This window comes from Podarcis bocagei (assembly GCF_964188305.1).
Source record: "Podarcis bocagei genome assembly, chromosome: 9".
Classification (NCBI taxonomy): domain Eukaryota; kingdom Metazoa; phylum Chordata; class Lepidosauria; order Squamata; family Lacertidae; genus Podarcis; species Podarcis bocagei.
Genome location: NC_138134.1, coordinates 43,179,089 through 43,197,355, shown reverse-complemented (window position 1 = coordinate 43,197,355; position 18,267 = coordinate 43,179,089). Strand labels below are relative to the sequence as shown.

Here is an 18,267-nt window from a genome sequence, read left to right as displayed (position 1 = left end):
GGTGCTTACTTCCATAAGTGTGCACAGCTGCAACATTACAGAAATCAAAATTAAAAAGCAACAAGTCCTGGCAACATATTGTTATCATTGGGTTGGATTCAGTCGAGGTTAGTTGCACATATGTCCCATTCTTCTGAATGGGAACTGAAATCATGACTATCATTTCACGCTGCTTCCAATAAGGCCTTAGGTTCAACTCACAATCCAGATCTAACCCATTTTGTTTCCATAGAATATAACATATAGGACATATAATTCTATCTAAAATGCAGAATTTTCTAGGTGGAATGTTTAGAACTTATATAACAATGCTTTTTAAAAGCCCATTATTAACTTAAGAAGTAGTCGCTAATACATTTTTACCATAACCTACTTCTAAGAGGAAGCAGGGGGTTATTCAGGAACAAGGAACAGCTTACTGAAATACTTGACTAGGGCCTCAATCTTGATCATAATATATCTAGCTAAAATAAGAAAAACGTGAAAAATGCATTTCGTACCATAAAGTTTGATGAAGCAGGTCTCTGATGTGGACCTTTCTACTCACCATCATCTCTGTCAGCTAAAATGGTTACTTTGGTGCTGGGGAATTCCGTTCCAATTTGTCCGCCCATTGGCATACTTAATGTGACGTTGAAAGTTTCATCTTCCTCATAAAGCGAATCATCAATAATGATGACACGGCAGGTTTTCTCCGTCTCATCCTTGTCAAAGCGAATGAGGCTAGTATGGTCTTCAGGACGAGAAATGTAGTCTGAGTAAGACAAGACAGTGGAGGGAATCGTGCCTGTGGCAGATCCTAAAAAAGGGGGTGGCAAAGGAATGAAAAGCATTAGAATGATGAGAACAATAACTTGGAGAAGCAGAATATTAAATCATCCTTTCCCTTCAAACTCCAATCTTCAGTTTTTTCTATAAAATAAAAACCCCACCAGTTATGAGCCTTAAAAAACGCTCATTCTCTCTGCTTAACAATATGAATGACATGATCATGACTTTTCGTAATGTGCCAGTTTCCTGTTCTCCACAGCTGTGGTTCATCCCCCAAGCAACCTCTTTTGCTGGTTTCAGGGATCATGTGATGGTAAGAAACCATTCAAAGTTTCCTGTGACTCAGCAAGCTTATCAACGCTGCCCAGACAACCTGTGGGGCAGACCAGTGGCCGCCATGGACTGGGAATGGGGAGGAGCTTCTCACGAGCTCTTGTGAGGGCAACTACATATCATGTGGCTTACTGGGCTCTCACAAAGCAGCAGGGTGGTGGAAACCTTTGAAAGGACCAGCCACCATCCTTCTCATCTTTGTTCCCTCTACCCTTGGGCAGAGGTAAACTTGGGATTTCTTGCATTTGCAAACTGTGGAGCCTTTTCCATAGTTTTACCACTTTCCTTGCTCCTAACAAACAATGTTTGCAGGAAAATATGGCTACAGTAGATGCCTGGTCTCATGGAATTAACCATAAGAAGAGCTCTTAATCATAGAAGGGTTTCTCTGTTCTTCTTTTGGTTTCCAAACATTCATCAGGTGACAGTCAGTTTTTCCTCTGCAACTACGAATGATGAAATTCTTACAACTCAAACATGTTCTTTTCCAAGTTAGAAATTACACTCACTGAAATTACAGGCAGGATCAGTTACAAGGACAAAAATTGCAATAGGGAAAGCAGTCAAATTCTGCACTAGTTACCATTTATCTTTTAAGGTATGCATTAAATTTGCTATGAACACCTCTCCCCACCAGAAAATCTGGCTGTGTGTAGCACAGTACTGTATAACAAAATCAATCTGTGTACGAGATCAACTGTAGTTTTTCACTAAAAGGTTCATAGTTTGAACAACATAAATTATTTTCTTGTCACTGCTTGCTGTATGTCTTAACATCTTCAAATTAATAGCCACAATAGCAAATGAACTGGGTTCACCAAAATTATCATTATCTTGAGGAAAAATATATTAGTCTTTGAAATACTTTTTTACATGCACCACTGCTCTACCAAGTCACATTATGCTTACTGTCAGTGAAGCTGCAGAGGTACAATCAAAGGTGTTTGTGTAAACTATTATATACACATTTCAACTTTCCCCTGAAGCAGCCACATGTAGCAAGATTCAAATATTTGTTGTAACAGAATTAAATTCATTGTAAAAGCTATAAATCTGTGTATGTGGTACACAATGTAGTACCTTGATAAGAAAAAAAATAAACCTCCCCCATCCCCCTCATCATACTTCTAAAGCACATTGAAATGTGTTTTAAATGTATGATATGTAGACAGCCAAAGACAAAAATCTAGAGGGTTTTCACAAGCCATTTACCGTATTTTTCGCCCTATAGGACACACCGGCCCATAGGATGCACCTAGATTTTGGGGGGGAAATAAAGGGGGGGGAATTTATTTCCCCCCCCCCCAGGCACGGGGCTGGGGCGGGGGGAGCTCGGGCTTCCCCCGACGCCAGCCCCCAGAACAGGACCCAGAGCGATGCCGAAGCTGCGTGCAGCTTTGGCATCGCTCTGGGAGCTTGCGGGGCTGGAGGAGGGGGAAGCCCTCCGCCAGCCTTCTAACCAAGTTGGGGGACAGCGGGAAAGGTGTGCTGCGCCTCTCCCGCTGTCCCCCGAGTTTGCGGGGCTGGCGACGGGGAGGAGCAGGCTTCTCCCCCCCGCCAGCCTTCTAACCAAGTCGGGGGACAGCGGGAAAGGCGCGCTGCGCCTCCCCGCTGTTCCCCGAGCTTGTGGGGCTGGCGGTGGGGCTCTCCTGAAGCCTGGAGAGGGAGAGGGGTTTTTGGAGGGGGAAAAGTGCGTCTTATAGGGTGAAAAATACGGTAAGACTCAATTCAAAAAGAGTCAAATCCTCCTTAAAACCAATTTGGAATATTTGAATATTTGCTTTCAAAATCATATTATGTTAAATTATTCTTCTGCTGAAGGGGTGCAAGGGCCCCTTCTAACATTTGGTAGGTGGCAAACAAGACAGTCACCTCAATCCAGCATAATGGGCTGGGACAGTGCTGATCACCTCACAGCCAGTTGCCTGCATCACTGCTGCATACTAGGATGAAATGGGGGAGCAGGGAGGCAGTGGTGAGGCTGGGATGGTGCAAATGCACTAGTAGGAGAGAATTGGCTCTGTTGGTGCATGTTCAACACACAGACCTCCCCGGCCTCCCTCTATCCCAGTATGCAGCAGCAACACAGGTGACTGTGGGTCAGGTAAGCCCTGCTGCCCCACCCTGGGGCCTGTTACTGAGGATATTGATCTCTGAGCAGTAGGGACACCCTGCACAGAAATATTTGCATCTTATATTTTAGGTGCCAAACCAAAACTGCTTTACTCTGCTGGAAATTTATTAGGATGGCTACTCTGCTGTTATCTCATCAATTTTTCAGTTTTAAGCTGGATTTTACAGCTTGATATTTTATTGACTCTGGTATTGGTATTTAGTTTTTCCACTCAGTAAGAGGGATAAAAGTTATTTTAAATATATCTTTCACAAACAGTTTGCTTAAAATAAAATGTATTTCAGAACATTAAATATGCTCGTTTCTGAAGTTTGAAATGTTAATACTTTAAATATATATTTCCAGTACATGCAATATTCCTGAATTATAGTTAGAGCCCTGTACAAAGAGACTGATATTCAAATCTCAAACTGCAGTTTATATCATACCCAAAATAGAGGATTGGTCAAATAAGGTTATCATATATGCTAAAGTGACATGATATGCTCAAGTGAAGCCATTCTAGCCTGTTTGAAGATAGAGTGTGTTGTGCTGTCCAAAGTGGGTCTTTGGGGCTTCTGACTCATTTTACTTAGGAACTGAGAGTATAGAGCAACAATTAGGATCACTGCACAAATGTGTGGTAGCAAAATGCTTAGTTTTGTTAAAGCCAGAGAATGTTGGCAGCTTATAAGGCTGCAAAATTCCAAGCCACCCTTGACGATTTTCCGTGCGCCAGTAAACAACAAAAGGTGGAGTATGGGAAGAGCAAATGGCATTAAGGCTCTGTAATAACTCACTGATTAAATAACATATGACCTTTGAATTCTTGACTTTCAAAAAGATTCCTGCAAGGCACTAAGGTTATTTTTTTAAAAAAAGAAAAGGGAAAGGGGGGGGGGCTATAGCAGTCAAACTAAGACAGGCAACACAGAAGCAAAAGACTTAAAAAAGAAAACTTTGGGAATCCCAAATGCAGGGAACCCAATACTTCACTTCCATTTTCATGCTCCCAGACCATGCAGGATGTGGCTCTCCCAAGCTGATCAGCTGGTAGAGGACTTCCTTGGTAGAAAAAAATAGAGCCTCATCACTAATGAGGGTCAACAGACTACATGTGATGTTGGAAATGGATGAATGCATTATTATTGTAAAAGCTATTTATGGGTGTTTGCTTATCTATTTGTTTAACAGGCTGTTAGACCACTCTTTAGGCAAAGCATGCCCCTCATGCAGTTTAAAACTGCATACAATACAAATCCACAAAAATTCAAAAATAAAACCATTAAAATAATGTATCCAATAAAATAACTTAAAATAGCCATTTCCATCCAAGCTAAATAAACCTATTTGGGGAGCACCACTGAAAAGGCTCAATTTCATTACACACCAACCTAATTGTAATTTAAAAGGCAGGCATCTCAACAGGGCTGCAGAAGCACATCTTAAGGTATGGACAGCATGATATAGTTGAAGGTAGTTCTTAAAGGTAAGTTGGTCCTAAACCATTTAGGGCTTTAACGGTCTCCATCTGCACTTTGAATTAGGCCTGAAAACGTACTGACAACTGGCGCAGCTGGCTCACTACTTGTGTAACATACTCTGCCTGCTGCGCTCAAACCAGTGGGCAAGTGGCAGAATTCTCTACTAGCTGAAATTTCCAAATTATCTTCATAGGTGGCCTGACATACAATGCGTAACGGAAGTATAGCCTGGAAGTCACTGGAGCACTTACAACAGAAGCAAGGTTCAACACCTCCAGATAGGGTCACGGCTGGCACACAGTTGAAGATGGCAGAAAGCACTCCTAGATGCCACCTGCGCTTCCCCAGTTAGCACCATGTCCGAAATCATACCCAAGCTGTGAACCTGGACTTTCAGGGAAAGTGGAAACCCACCTCAGACCAAGTAAGTACCTCCACCCTCATGTAATAGAATGTTCTCCTCATCTCTCTTCCCTCTAAATCTGTTATGGGGGCTCCTCCAACCCTCTGGAGAAAATCCAGTGATTGGGGGGGACAACATGTGTGAGGGCAGGAGATAATTTCCTTGCATAAGCAGAATCCATTCTCCTTTTGGAATTATTTAGTTCAATACCACTCACAGTATTTGGGCAGGGTGGGCACACGTGTGGAAACCATGGAAGAACATTCTATCATTTGAGCTCCCGCTTGGAATCTGAAGTGGCAGAGCCAAGATACAAGTTTCTAACCTTGGTGAGAATGAAGCCAACATCACTTCTGCCCTATACGAAAACCCTAGGTGACAAAGGCATCTCAGGTGTACTCTCTCACAGACTCATTTTTATTTATTTTTAATTAGAAGCTTCCCCTGCACTACATGAGAAACTGTCTCCTCTCAAGTGTCACGAGGCAGTTTCCAATGGGGTACAAGGGAATTAAATGTGCCACTGTGACACAGACTTCAAATGCTTCTTACACTGACAATGAGGGGAGAAACTTCAAGCCTCATTATAGCTGTGACATAAATATAATTCTGTTATAATAATAAAAGAAACTTTTGCTTTTATCTGAGCTCCAATGGAAGGTGCTTCATCTGCTCTCCCCACCCACCCTGCCCCCGTTGGCTCACTGTAAGAGAATGTGGCCATAAGCAAATCCTAATCTAGAAGTTAGCCCTTATCTTTGGTGTGGGGGCCGGGGAGCTGCCTCATATAAACTAAGATACTTTCCCTACAATCTGTTGAAGAGCAGCATGTACTTAAAAAAATTCCCATTCCTCAACCACCCTCATTCCCAAATCTTATGTGGAGGCATAATTTTTATCTTTTGCATTTGGGGAGCACAAAATGTTGGGCAAGAAATGGCAGGAATGTAAAGAAGAATGGTTATCTCTAGAAAGGGCAAATATACAAAGAAAGGAATTTATCTGAAGCAGTGGGTTTTCTTTCCAATTAAAAAAGAATTTAGACTAAGGCACTTAAAAACCAAAGATTTTGTTGTTGCTGATATTAGCTCTGTCCTGTTGGTTTATCATGTACTGTTGTTTTATGCTATATTTGGGTTTCATGCTTTTAACTTTTATGCAAGTTGTTCCACTGTTAGAAAACCAAATAACTTTCATTATTAGACAGTACAGTGGTGCCTCGCAAGACGAAATTAATTCGTTCCGCAAGTCTCTTCGTCTTGCGGTTTTTTCGTCTTGCGATGCACGGTTTCCCATAGGAATGCATTGAAAATCAATTAATGCGTTCCTAGGGAAACCGCCTTCAGACCAGGTCCGGGGACAGTCTGTCCCCGGACCTCTTCTGAAGGCTGGGGGGGGGGACAAGGGCTTTTCTTCCCACCCCCAGCATTTTAAAAAACCCTGGGACAGCGGAGGACTTCTCCGCTGTCCGGGCGATCTTAAAATGCTGGCGGGCGGCATTTTAAAATCGCCCCGGGACAGCGGAGGACTTCTCCGCTGTCCGGGGCGATTTAAAAGCCCCTGGGAAGGCAGGCAGGGGGGACAAAGACTTTCGCCCCCCGCCCGCCTTCAGAAGGTGTTCCCGCCCCCCCGCCCGGCTTCGCAGCAGCGCTACGAAGCCCGGCGGCTGGGGCAGGTGTCCCCCCCCCCGCCCGGCTTCGCAGCAGCGCTACGAAGCCCGGCGGCTGGGGCAGGTGTCCCCCCCCGCCCGGCTTCGCAGCAGCGCTACGAAGCCCGGCGGCTGGGGCAGGTGTTCCCCCCCCCGCCCGGCTTCGCAGCAGCGCTACGAAGCCCGGCGGCTGGGGCAGGTGTCCCCCCCCCGCCTGGCTTCGCAGCAGCGCTACGAAGCCCGGCGGCTGGGGCAGGTGTCCCCCCCCCCCCGCCCGGCTTCGCAGCAGCGCTACGAAGCCCGCGGCTGAGGCAGGTGTCCCCCCCCCGCCCGGCTTCGCAGCAGCGCTACGAAGCCCGGCGGCTGGGGCAGGTGTTCCCCCCCGCCCGGCTTCGCAGCAGCGCTACGAAGCCCGGCGGCTGGGGCAGGTGTTCCCCCCCCCGCCCGGCTTCGCAGCAGCGCTACGAAGCCCGGCGGCTGGGGCAGGTGTTCCCCCCCGCCCGGCTTTGCAGCAGCGCTACGAAGCCCGGCGGCTGGGGCAGGTGTCCCCCCCCGCCCGGCTTCGCAGCAGCGCTACGAAGCCCGGCGGCTGGGGCAGGTGTCTCCCCCCCCCCCGCCCGGCTTCGCAGCAGCGCTACGAAGCCCGGCGGCTGGGGCAGGTGTCCCCCCCCCGCCCGGCTTCGCAGCAGCGCTACGAAGCCCGGCGGCTGGGGCAGGTGTTCCCCCCCGCCCGGCTTCGCAGCAGATCTCCCCGCAGCCGCTTGCTTCAAAAGAGGTCCGGGGGCAGCGGGAAGCGCTTCCGCTGCCCCCGGACCTCTTTTGAAGCAAGGGGCGGTGGGGAGAAGCGATCTCCCCGCAGCCGCTTGCTTCAAAAGAGGTCCGGGACCTCTTTTGAAGCAAGCGGCTGCGGGGAGAAGCGCAGCCGCTTGCTTCAAAAGAAGTCCGGGGGCAGCGGGAAGCGCTTCCGCTGCCCCGGACCTCTTTTGAAGCAAGGGGCGGTGGGGAGAAGCGATCTCCCCGCCACCCCTTGCTTCAAAAGAGAAGACCCGCTGTCCCCGGGGCAAGCTTCGTTTTGCGAAGCAAGCCCATAGGGAAATTCGTCTTGCGAGGCAACTCGAAAACGAAAAAACCTTTCGTTTTGCGAGTTTTTCGTCTCGCGAGGCATTCGTCTTGCGGGGTACCACTGTATATATAGAAAATAGATTACAGTGGTACCTCGGGTTAAGTACTTAATTCGTTCCGGAGGTCCATTCTTAACCTGAAACTGTTCTTTACCTGAAGCACCACTTTAGCTAATGGGGCCTCCTGCTGCCGCCGCGCCGCCAGAGCACAATTTCTGTTCTCATCCTGAAGCAAAGTTCTTAACCTGAAGCACTATTTCTGGGTTAGCGGAGTCTGTAACCTGAAGCGTATGTAACCTGAACCGTATGTAACTCGAGGTACCACTATAATAAAAAAACTGGGTTGTATTGCCTCCAACAAAGTCATCCCTTTAGTGCAAAGACTTCCACTTTCACAGACTCCTGTCCTTGCACCTCCCCCTACATCTGCTCTGGAGGGCTAGGGGCACCCAAACAACAGATTCGGGGGTGAGGTGCTCAATGGAAGGAGGGAGAAGGGAGATTCCATTGCACAAGCAGAAGTCCTTGCATGAATGGAACAGCTCTGCTGAATACAGCCCCACAGATAGTGCAGCCCAGTGCCTGTTTGCTCAGACATAAATTCAGATTACTTCTAAGCACATGAGTTTAAGCGTACTTGGAATTAAGTGCCATTGACTCAAGTGCAACTTCTCTAGTTTGAACTGGTCTCAAAGTCCCAGTTACCAATTCTTAAATGGGTCATCCTGATATTTATAGAGAAGTAATGCAAGCTCAATATACACAGCATATAAAAAGATCCACTCCTTTTTTGACTGCATTCCTTTCACAGAATCCAAAATTGGTGCCGGGGGGGGCGGGGGGCGGGGAGGGGACAGCACAACCCTTCTGATATGTTTTGGAAGAGTCTTTTTTATAATTATTTTTATTGGTTTTTTACATATATTTCCATACATAACATCTAATACACAAAAGTAAATAAAACATTTGGCTGCTTAAGCCTGTGACTTCCTCCCTCCCTGACTGATGGCTTTCAAACCTATTCTCTAAATACTGCATTCTACTGTATTTCTTAATACTATTAAATCATATAAATATTAAATTAGCTATAATTAATAAGGTGTAGTTTTAACCTTGCAAAACTTCTTGTAACCCTTCGGAAGGGTCTTGACCCGACAAAGAGTTGTCCAGACCTTCAAGTTCCTCTCACGGTGACGTTTAGAAATCTACTGTTTTTCAAGAGAAATTGCAATATAAAAAGGAGACCTCCAGTGAAATCCTGTCTGTCTACTCATAAGTAAGCCTCACTGAGTTTAACAGAATTTACTCGCTAAGTGTGCATATGACTGCAGCCTGCATGACCTGCTATCAATCAGCAAGCTTACACTCTCAGCACTATCTCCATAAAGGCCACCAAGAAACCCCAGCATAAAAGTCTGCAATGGCAAAGCAATCTAATCTCTATAAAAAGTGGCTATGGACCTGTTTTTTAAAATGCTTTCATCTTCCTATTACATCCCACAGCTGTGCTAGCATACTTAACATCTGAAACTGACCAACAGCTGTCATGCTTCACCGAAACAACTTGACTAGCTGTCTAACCCACAGGGGCATAAATCTTTCAGCACGTGCACCATGCAAAAGGGAGTGCTTCCTAATAAGGAAACCAGGAATTAAAAAAAACACACCACCTAGCATATATTTTCCACCAGCTCTCCCACAAAGATATGAATAAGCTGAACAAAAAAAACAAACAAACCCGAATATCCAAAGAATATTATACTTGAACATCCAGCATAAGTTTCTGCATATATTTTATATCACTTGTACTTAGCAGGTAGCAGTTCACTTTCAAAATAATTATTTTATAAGTCATTTTACAACTACACGAGTAGCTGAGCCCATGACCAACCTATTATCTCAGCAGTAAATCCTATGGAGTTCTGTGGGCCTTAAGCAAGGGCAGGACTGCAGTTTGAGTGAAATATACAGATAATTCTTGTGGGAATTTATTTTTTATTAAATTATTATCCCACTTTTCCTCATAAAGGCGTCCAGGGCTGCAATAACAAGTAGTAAAACATTTTTTAAAAAATTAAGCACCTAAGATATTTGATCTGAATATTTTAAGGAAACCTGAAACCTAATGTATTTACCTAATATTGCCACATAAATTATCTCATTAGGTATCTGATACTATGTTCTTGTTATGATCCGATTAACTTGTTTGCCATCAAAGGAAGCATAGAGCTTGTACATAAAAGGAAAAAAGGGGGAATATGTTTAGTTGGTTTAACTGGATCGCATTTCCTAGCAAACGAAATTAAAATAATATTTTAGAGCAAATCTGCCCAGTCACTTAATGTATGTTTGTATCTGCTTTAACTATATTCTAGGATGAATATATGTGATACATTTTTGAACATGCCACACATATTGCAAATTCTGCTGTATGATGCAAATACGTCACAAGTCATTCCTAGGCTGTAGAGGAACTACGATAATCGGGGGCAGTGTGTCATGTTTCACCGCCTGAGGCAAAATGGGAGCATGCTGCTGTGCCGCCCCACACTGCCAAAGCGTCCCTTACCTGTGGTGGCGATTTCCAGAAAGATCTAATGAGATCTTTTGGCACCGCTGCAGACGCCGCTTCTCCACCAGTTACAGAGGTGCTGTGGAGCCCACAGGGGCACTGCCTCCATAGCTTCTGCTGCCTGAGGCAGCTGCTTCACCTTGCCTTATGGGCAGGCCACCCCCTGAAAACCGCTAACAGCAGGCCTAATGTAGCAAGGAACACCTTACCTTGATGTGTGGAACAAATGACCATTAATTCATGGCTGGCATCTCCAGATCTCCTGACAGGAATTAGCAGCTCACCAATATCTTCTTCTATTCTATACTCTGGCCCAGGAATGTACACGGTAGATTCTGGAAAAGAGTGGAATGTGGGGGGGGGGGGAGAGAGAGAGAGAGAGAGAGAGAGAGAGAGAGAGAGAGAGATCAAATAAATACTAAGTAAAATAATTTAAAGTAGATAGCATTACTGTCTATACTGGGTGGTATTTAATTGTATTATTATGCAAATAGTATACCTGAAGGAGCGTCTCCACCCACATCGTCCAGCCCGGACACTGAGGTCCAGCTCAGAGGACCTTCTGGCGGTTCCTTCATTGTGAGAAGTGAGGTTGCAGGGAACAAGGCAGAGGGCCTTCTCTGTAGTGGCGACCGCCCTGTGGAACATCCTCCCACCAGATGTCAAGAAAATAAACTATTTGACTTTTAGAAGACATCTGAAGGCAGCTCTGTTTAGGTAAGTTTTTAATGTTTGATGTTTTATCGTGTTTTTAAAATTCTGTTGGGAGCCGCCCAGAGAGGCTGGGGAGGCCCGGCCAGATGGACAGGATATAAGTAATAAGTTGTTGTTGTTGTTACTACTACTACTACTACTACTACTACTACTACTATCCTTCTGTTGATGGAACAGTGTATGATTGAGCAGGAAGTCTCTACTAATAGAAAGGGAGCGAGGAGTTCCATTACTGATCCCCTCCCTCTGGTTTCCTACACCACTTTCCATGCTGCTCTGAAGGGTCCCCAAAACCCTCTGGAACAAGTTCTCAGGAGTGGAAGAGGCTGAGGGTGAAGAGTGAAATGAGAGTTGGCAAAAAGTGCCCCCACCACCATCCATTAGTGGAGGCATCCACTGCATCAAAAACCCTTCTGCAAACAGAAGGGGACAATTGTTTTCCACCCATTGTCATCCAATTCTGAATTCCATTCCATGGGGACAGGATTGGAGTGCCTTTATAGGGGAGGAAAATTAAAGCAGGAATAAAAAGTAGGAAAAAACCACATACCATCACCTGGATCCACAATTTCCACCGTTGCCTGTTCTGGAAATTCCAGGGCAGCCATGACTGGATCTGACAAAACAATCTGGAATAGCTCTGATTCCTCGTATTCATTGTCCACTATTATTCTTACTTTCCAGGTAGCCACTGTCTGCCCTGGGTTGAACTGAACCTGTTTCTGGGCTTTTCCTTTGAAATCTTTATCCTTTTCTGCTGTTCCGTCTCTAGTCCCAATGCCTGAAGGAATATTTGGAAGAAATAACAATAAAGGGTTAAGAAAATATTCACTTTTTCTACTCCCCAAGAGGAACAACTTCAAGATATTTTTTTTTTTGAAATTTCAGAAAACTGTCATATACACATATATAACATATATATCAATATCCCTGTCCCAGAAAAGATAGTGCAGACAGAAGCCTACAGCATCAGTCTGCACCCTGCGGCAACCTGCTGTATCATTTAACAGCCAAAAGAGACATACAGGTGAGTAAACAGAAATCTGGAATGGGTGAGGCGGAAGGAAAGATGGTGAGCAGGGAACAGATTTGTCTTTGCCTTGATCTTCACTTCCTCCAGTAATTTTTCGAGCTGGCCCATCTTTCTTTGTGAGAAGTAATAATAATAATAATAATAATAATAATAATGTACATCAAAATCCCCATCAGAGCAGTATCTTCATCAGGATCAACAACAAAAAAGTACCTATCCATGGGCCTGCTCATAAAATAAAATAATTTAAGACAAGGCAAACAATTATTACAATGACAAGCTAAAGAAGATTTTAAACAACTGTGTAAGACTTCAGCATAAAAGCTGGAAGTGGTATTAGTTGTTACCCAAGTATGCAAAGTAACAACCTTGAGACGGAATGCTAGAGGAGATTTGCAGACAAAATTGCATTCCCCTCTCAGGGTGCAAGACAGATTGTAAGACGCATCCTAGTCTACAGGCACAAAAAATAAAAACATATGTTCTCTCATTTTTGAGAATATAAAATCTTGGTTCATTTTTAAGCCCCAATTGGGAGGCAATGTGTATGTGTAAATACATGTTTTTACACAAACACAGACCTTTTCTGCTTAGAAAACTGAAAACTGACTGCAGCTGTAGCTTAATGTTACTGATTTGATCGTCCAAAGCAAACCTGACAATTCTGTGGCTGTTAATGCTATTGCTGCAATACTGGTGATGCCTCAGTTTGGTGATATTTTAATATGGACCTAAATAACTAGTTCTGTTACTTACTGAATGTATTAATAAGTTGTATGCATGATGCCTTAAAATCCATATTAGAATCAAATGGCTGAAGCTGATTTCTTTCTTTTTTAAAGAAGTGAGAGGGTGCCATACACAATTCTACCAACACATTTAAGATATTGGTTATGTCCTTGACAGCTTTTAACATTTCAGCTGCAAAAGTGTGATTTTACTGTTGTCTATAATTTTAAACGGATAAAAAAAGTAGGCGCATGTCTATGAAGTTAGATTTTGAATTTCTTAATGTCTAACATTTCTACTCTACTTCAGCTTAAATAAGCGAACTATTTTATTTAATTTATGGTTTGACACCATCAGTTAGGAAACTTTACCTCTCTGTCAGAGAATAATGAACCTTTGTCAAGCTGAATCCCTCGCCCAGGTCTGTGAGAACCTGATAGCCTGCAAGAAACTTCTGAAAGCTGTGAAGTGTGAAAACCATTTCCACTTTAGGACTTCCAGTTCTTACACTCCAGACCTAATTAGAAATGCTTGATATAATTAGGAAAGCCTAAGTCAGCATTAAACCTGCTCTACCAGGTTTGCTCTTAAATACTTGATCAGCTAATAGGTGTTTTTTCAGTGTCAAAATGATGGAAGGAAAAAAGGGAGATCTGGCCATGTGATCTTTTCTGACTTAGGGTACATTCAGATATGGGGATTATTGTGTTAGTATTCCTGATTATAATGCTAGCACTACTGGCCCAGTTTCTAACATTTCTTTCACACTATATTATCCTGCTATGTTATAGAACTGTAATTGCTTTTTCAGCAATCTACCACCATGTCACCCTACTTTTCATTCACACCAGTGAGTGTGGTGTGACACAACACCAGATGCCATCTGACATGTCCCACCACTCTTTCTTGTGCATATTCACATCGGTTCACCCATGAAAATGGCAGAAAAGAACTGTGTGCTGGGATACTGCCCCAAATACCATCCCATCAACTGTCCTAGTTAATGGACATGGAAACAGATTTTTCTTCTAGAAGCAATGAACCCAGAAATGATTACTCAAATCCGCTGTATTGCGCAAGAAATGTGTGTGTAAAATGGGATACCACTGTTCTTCAACAGACTGTGTCTTAGAGTCTTTACTGCAACTGAAACCAATATGTTTTCTACAATTTATGTCAGCGAAGGCATGTCTACGCATATACTTATAGGTAGGGCTGTGCTTAGGGATGCGGGTGGCGCTAGAGCCTAGGGCTTGCCGATCAGAAGGTCACGGTTCGAATTCCTGCGATGGGGTGAGCTCCCGTTGCTCGGTCCCAGCTCCTGCCAACCTAGCAGTTCAAAAGCACATCAAGTGCAAGTAGATAAATAGGTACCGCTCCGGCGGGAAGGTAAACAGCGTTTCCGTGCGCTGCTCTGGTTCACCAGAAGCAGCTTAGTCATGCTGGCCACATGACCCGGAAGCTGTACGCCAGCTCCCTCGGCCAATAAAGAGAGATGAGCCGCAACCCCAGAGTCGGCCACGACTGGACCTAATGGTCAGGGGTCCCTTTACCTTTACTAGGGCTGTGCTATAAATCGATATATTGTCTGATATCAGGTTTTAGATCAAATCATGATAACCGTTTTTTTAAAAATGACTTTGCAATTAATCACATATTGTGTGGGGGGTATTTAAAAAATCACAATATTGGAAAAACCAGGAAGCCGATGCTTCTTCCTGTGTGTGCAGCTCTTGCTAACTTTACCTCAGACACCTCCTCCCTGCATCCTGCAGCAACAAGAAATAGCTGCAAATCACTACAGCAGCTGACTCAAATGTCGCCCAGCAGATATCAACAAAGAGCTTTGAGAACCCCTTAGCAGTCGCTGTGAGTCTCACCTTCCGTCTCCTGCAGCAGCAATAAAACACTACAAATTAACTACAGCAGGCAGATTCAAAAATTGTGCAGCAGATATCACCAGAGCTTTGAGAACCGGTTAGTAGTCACTGTCAGCTTCAACTTTCCCTGTCTGCTGCAGGAGAAGCAAATCACCACAAATCACTACAGCAGGCTGACTTAAATACAGTGGTACCTCGGGTTAAGTACTTAATTTGTTCTGGAGGTCCGTTCTTAACCTGACACTGTTCTTAACCTGAGGCACCACTTTAGCTAATGGGGCCTCCTGCTGCTGCTGCACCGCTGGAGCACAATTTCTGTTCTCATCCTGAAGCAAGGTTCTTAACCTGAAACACTATTTCTGGATCAGCGGAGTCTGTAACCTGAAGCGTATGTAACCCGAGGTACCACTGTATTGCCAAGCAGGTATCACCAAACAGAGCTTTAAGAAACCTCCCTGGCCACCCAGCCGGCAAGCAGGGACTTCTTCTTCTCTCAAGGCTCTTGCTTAAAGTTGCCAGGCTGGTAGTTGGCTTAGGGAAAGCCTGCAGGTTCTGACTTCTGGAGCCCTTTCCTCGTAAAGACATAAACTGGGGTTAGTAAAAAGTAGACACCTTCCTTTAGCATTTGGCCCTCTTCTGTCATTCCCCTCTCCATCTGCATGTGTGTACCACTTGTGGGTGTGTCTCCCTCCCCCCTGCCGTTGGTGTGTGTGGTACATTTGTTTTTGTGAAGCAGCAGCCAGCAGCAGCAAAAAGCACCCAGCTGACACTTTGTTTTTTGTAAGGGCAGCCGGCCCCTTGTTAAAACTGTACTGCTTGGGAGGGGGGTGATTGTGTTTCCCTGACTCCCTCCTCCCTCTGCTGGTGTGCCCAGCTGATGCTTTGTTTGGAGCCATGGCACTATGGCAAGGAACCTTCCTGGAGGTGCAGGGGTCTGTGCTGAGAGGCTTCTTGAGCCCCATGTTTCTTTAGTTCAGTCTGCCCTGCAGTGCTTCACTTGCACGCTCTCTCAACTCTTTCCCTTCCAAGTTGCTTCCTTCCTTGCTCCGTGAAGGAGCCCCAATTCTCCTTCACTGCTTCTCTTTCTCTCTGCATGTGTGTTCCAATGTTTATTTAGCTCAATTTGCTCTGCAATGCTTTGCTTGCATGCATGTGTTCTCTCTCTCTGTGTTAACGCTTTCCCTTCCAAATTGCTTCCTTCCTTGCTCCATGATTCTCCTTCTCCTTCTCTCTCTCTGTGTGTGTGTGATTGTGGCTTGCAAGTTGCTTCAGAATAAAAGGGGGGAAACACCCAGTGCTTATTGTGTGCGCCTTTCTTTCAGGGCAGAAACAGCCCATGGGATGCTAACAACCCCAATGTTAACTCTGCGAGTCTTCAGCTGTCTCCTACCCAATTGCAAGCAGGAGGGAAATGTACTCTTGAGATGCTTCTTGGTTTGCAAGTTGCTTCAGATTAAAAGAAAAGGAAAACCCACCCTGCACTGCCGTTTGAGCCTCTTCTGTGTCTCCCCCAACCTCGTTATGCTCCCCATTTCTCCTATATGGCTATGCCAAGAGGGGGCATTGATGAATGCCCTCTGATGTGGTGGAAGGCACATCAGGCATCCTTCCCAGTGCTGAAGGTGCTTGCAAACAAGTTTTTGGCTACCCCAGGGTCAAGTGTGCCATTTGAAAGTGTGTTCAGCACGGCTGGCAATGTTCTTCAAATACAAAGGGCATCTCTATTGCCAGAGAACGCCAAAATGCAAATTTTCCTTGCAAAAAATCCATTTAAAGATTTTTGTTCTGTGAAATTCTATCCATTCTTTCTGGTTTGGCCTGGTTCATAAAAGAAATGCAATTTTTCCTGGCAATAAAAATACAAATTTTGTTTATATTTTGTCCTGTTGAAATTTATCCATTTCATTCTTTTGATTTTGTCCTGGTTTAGAAAGGAAAATTAACAAACAATCAAATAACTGGTGTTGTGCGATGTATACATTCAACTAAGACTCAATAGTGAATTATATTTGAATATCTAAAAGTGTGACACTGAATTTGTTTGTTTTTCTTGTTTAGTAATGTAATTAATTTTTAGGGAACCTTTGATATCTATGCTACTAATTACTTCTACGGCTTTAATTTTAGAGAAAATGTGCTATTATTGGTACTGTAGTACTATAATGTAACGGTTGTAACAATATGTTAAAGGTAAGTAGAAATGTATCAGTTTTAGAGTTAGACCCTTAAGTAGTAGCAGTGGCCAGGACATTACCATGTTCACCTCTACATAGTTCCAGCCTTATTTCAGATATTGTGATATATTGAAATATCACAATGTTTAACTGGTGATATATTGTTATGTTGAAAACCAGGTATCGCCCAGCCCTACTTATAGGAAAGCATTGGCATTGTAGGACTGCATTTCTGCACACTGAGCCTTATGAGGAATGTGTTTTAAAAGTCTCCATGCGTTCTCCAGTGGCCGACTGGAATGTTCCACTTCACATTTATCTAAATACTTCTGAAAAGCATCTGATAAAGGACACTTTGGTGTTTCTTATTGACTTTCTTTTCTCTGTTTCTCACAAGAGTTCCCTGTTAAACAAAGGCAGTCAATGCATTTTGCTGAAGCTGGGAAAGTTCACTGGCTTTTGTGAAACATTAAACAACATTAACAGTTTTCTGACCACATTCTCTCTCATTCAATGTGCACTATGACTGCTTAAGACCAATATTCACTGCAGCAGTTTTAAAATAGTTTTTAAAGAGGTCACAGAACCCAAAACAGGGCACTTGTTAACAACCACAAGTTAATAGTACCCAAATGTTCCAAGTAATGCCTTGGTACACAGTAACCAATGAAATAAATGGGAATTATATTAATGCATCTTTCAAATCTATACAGTAACAAGTAATTTTTCAATAAATCATGAGTCAGTCAAATATGACTAGTCCACAATCCAGAACATATTTATAAATTTGTGCATTCATGGTTTTGAAGCCATGTGAAAGCCACTCTGCTGTAGTAAACTGTAAAAAAAATAAACCTGTGCAGATAACCAATGAAGCCAAGAATTGCTGTAATTGACCATTTTACTGCAGAAATGCATTGATTAAATATTAAGAGTATGGTTTATTTTCAACCATTTTATACCACCCTTTAATCATATTTTGATGGTTTGTAAGTTCCTCTAATAAAATTGCATTCGGACAAATTAAAGGTATACTCACTAACAAATGATGTCTCCCCCAGATAGCCTCTCCGCTTGAGTGTTACTTCCAGAACCCTTGACTCCTCGTCTACAACATAATATTCTTTTTCCAGAGAAATCCAAGCCCAGTTCAGACGGAAAGGTTGGCTCCTCAACTTGTTTCCTCCTAAAATTCATCGGCACAAAACAAATGTCATTGTACAGAATACATAATGCACAAGAAGCCCAATATTCTTTAAATATGCAATGTAAGCATGCTCTCATACATATCT

General features: G+C 43.8%; 1 protein-coding gene across 2 annotated transcripts in view; it reads right to left on the bottom strand.

Moving 5' to 3' along the window:
* Positions 1-18,267, bottom strand: part of FREM3 (FRAS1 related extracellular matrix 3) — an 89,429-nt gene that overhangs the window by 32,909 nt on the left and 38,253 nt on the right. For both annotated transcript variants that reach the window (XM_081208300.1, XM_081208301.1), the window contains exons 3-6: positions 18,015-18,161; positions 11,710-11,940; positions 10,655-10,780; positions 548-799 (exon numbers count right to left, since the gene is read on the bottom strand). In XM_081208300.1, coding sequence (XP_081064426.1) covers positions 548-799; positions 10,655-10,780; positions 11,710-11,940; positions 18,015-18,161 — 756 coding nt within the window. The remainder of the gene's footprint in view (positions 1-547; positions 800-10,654; positions 10,781-11,709; positions 11,941-18,014; positions 18,162-18,267) is intronic.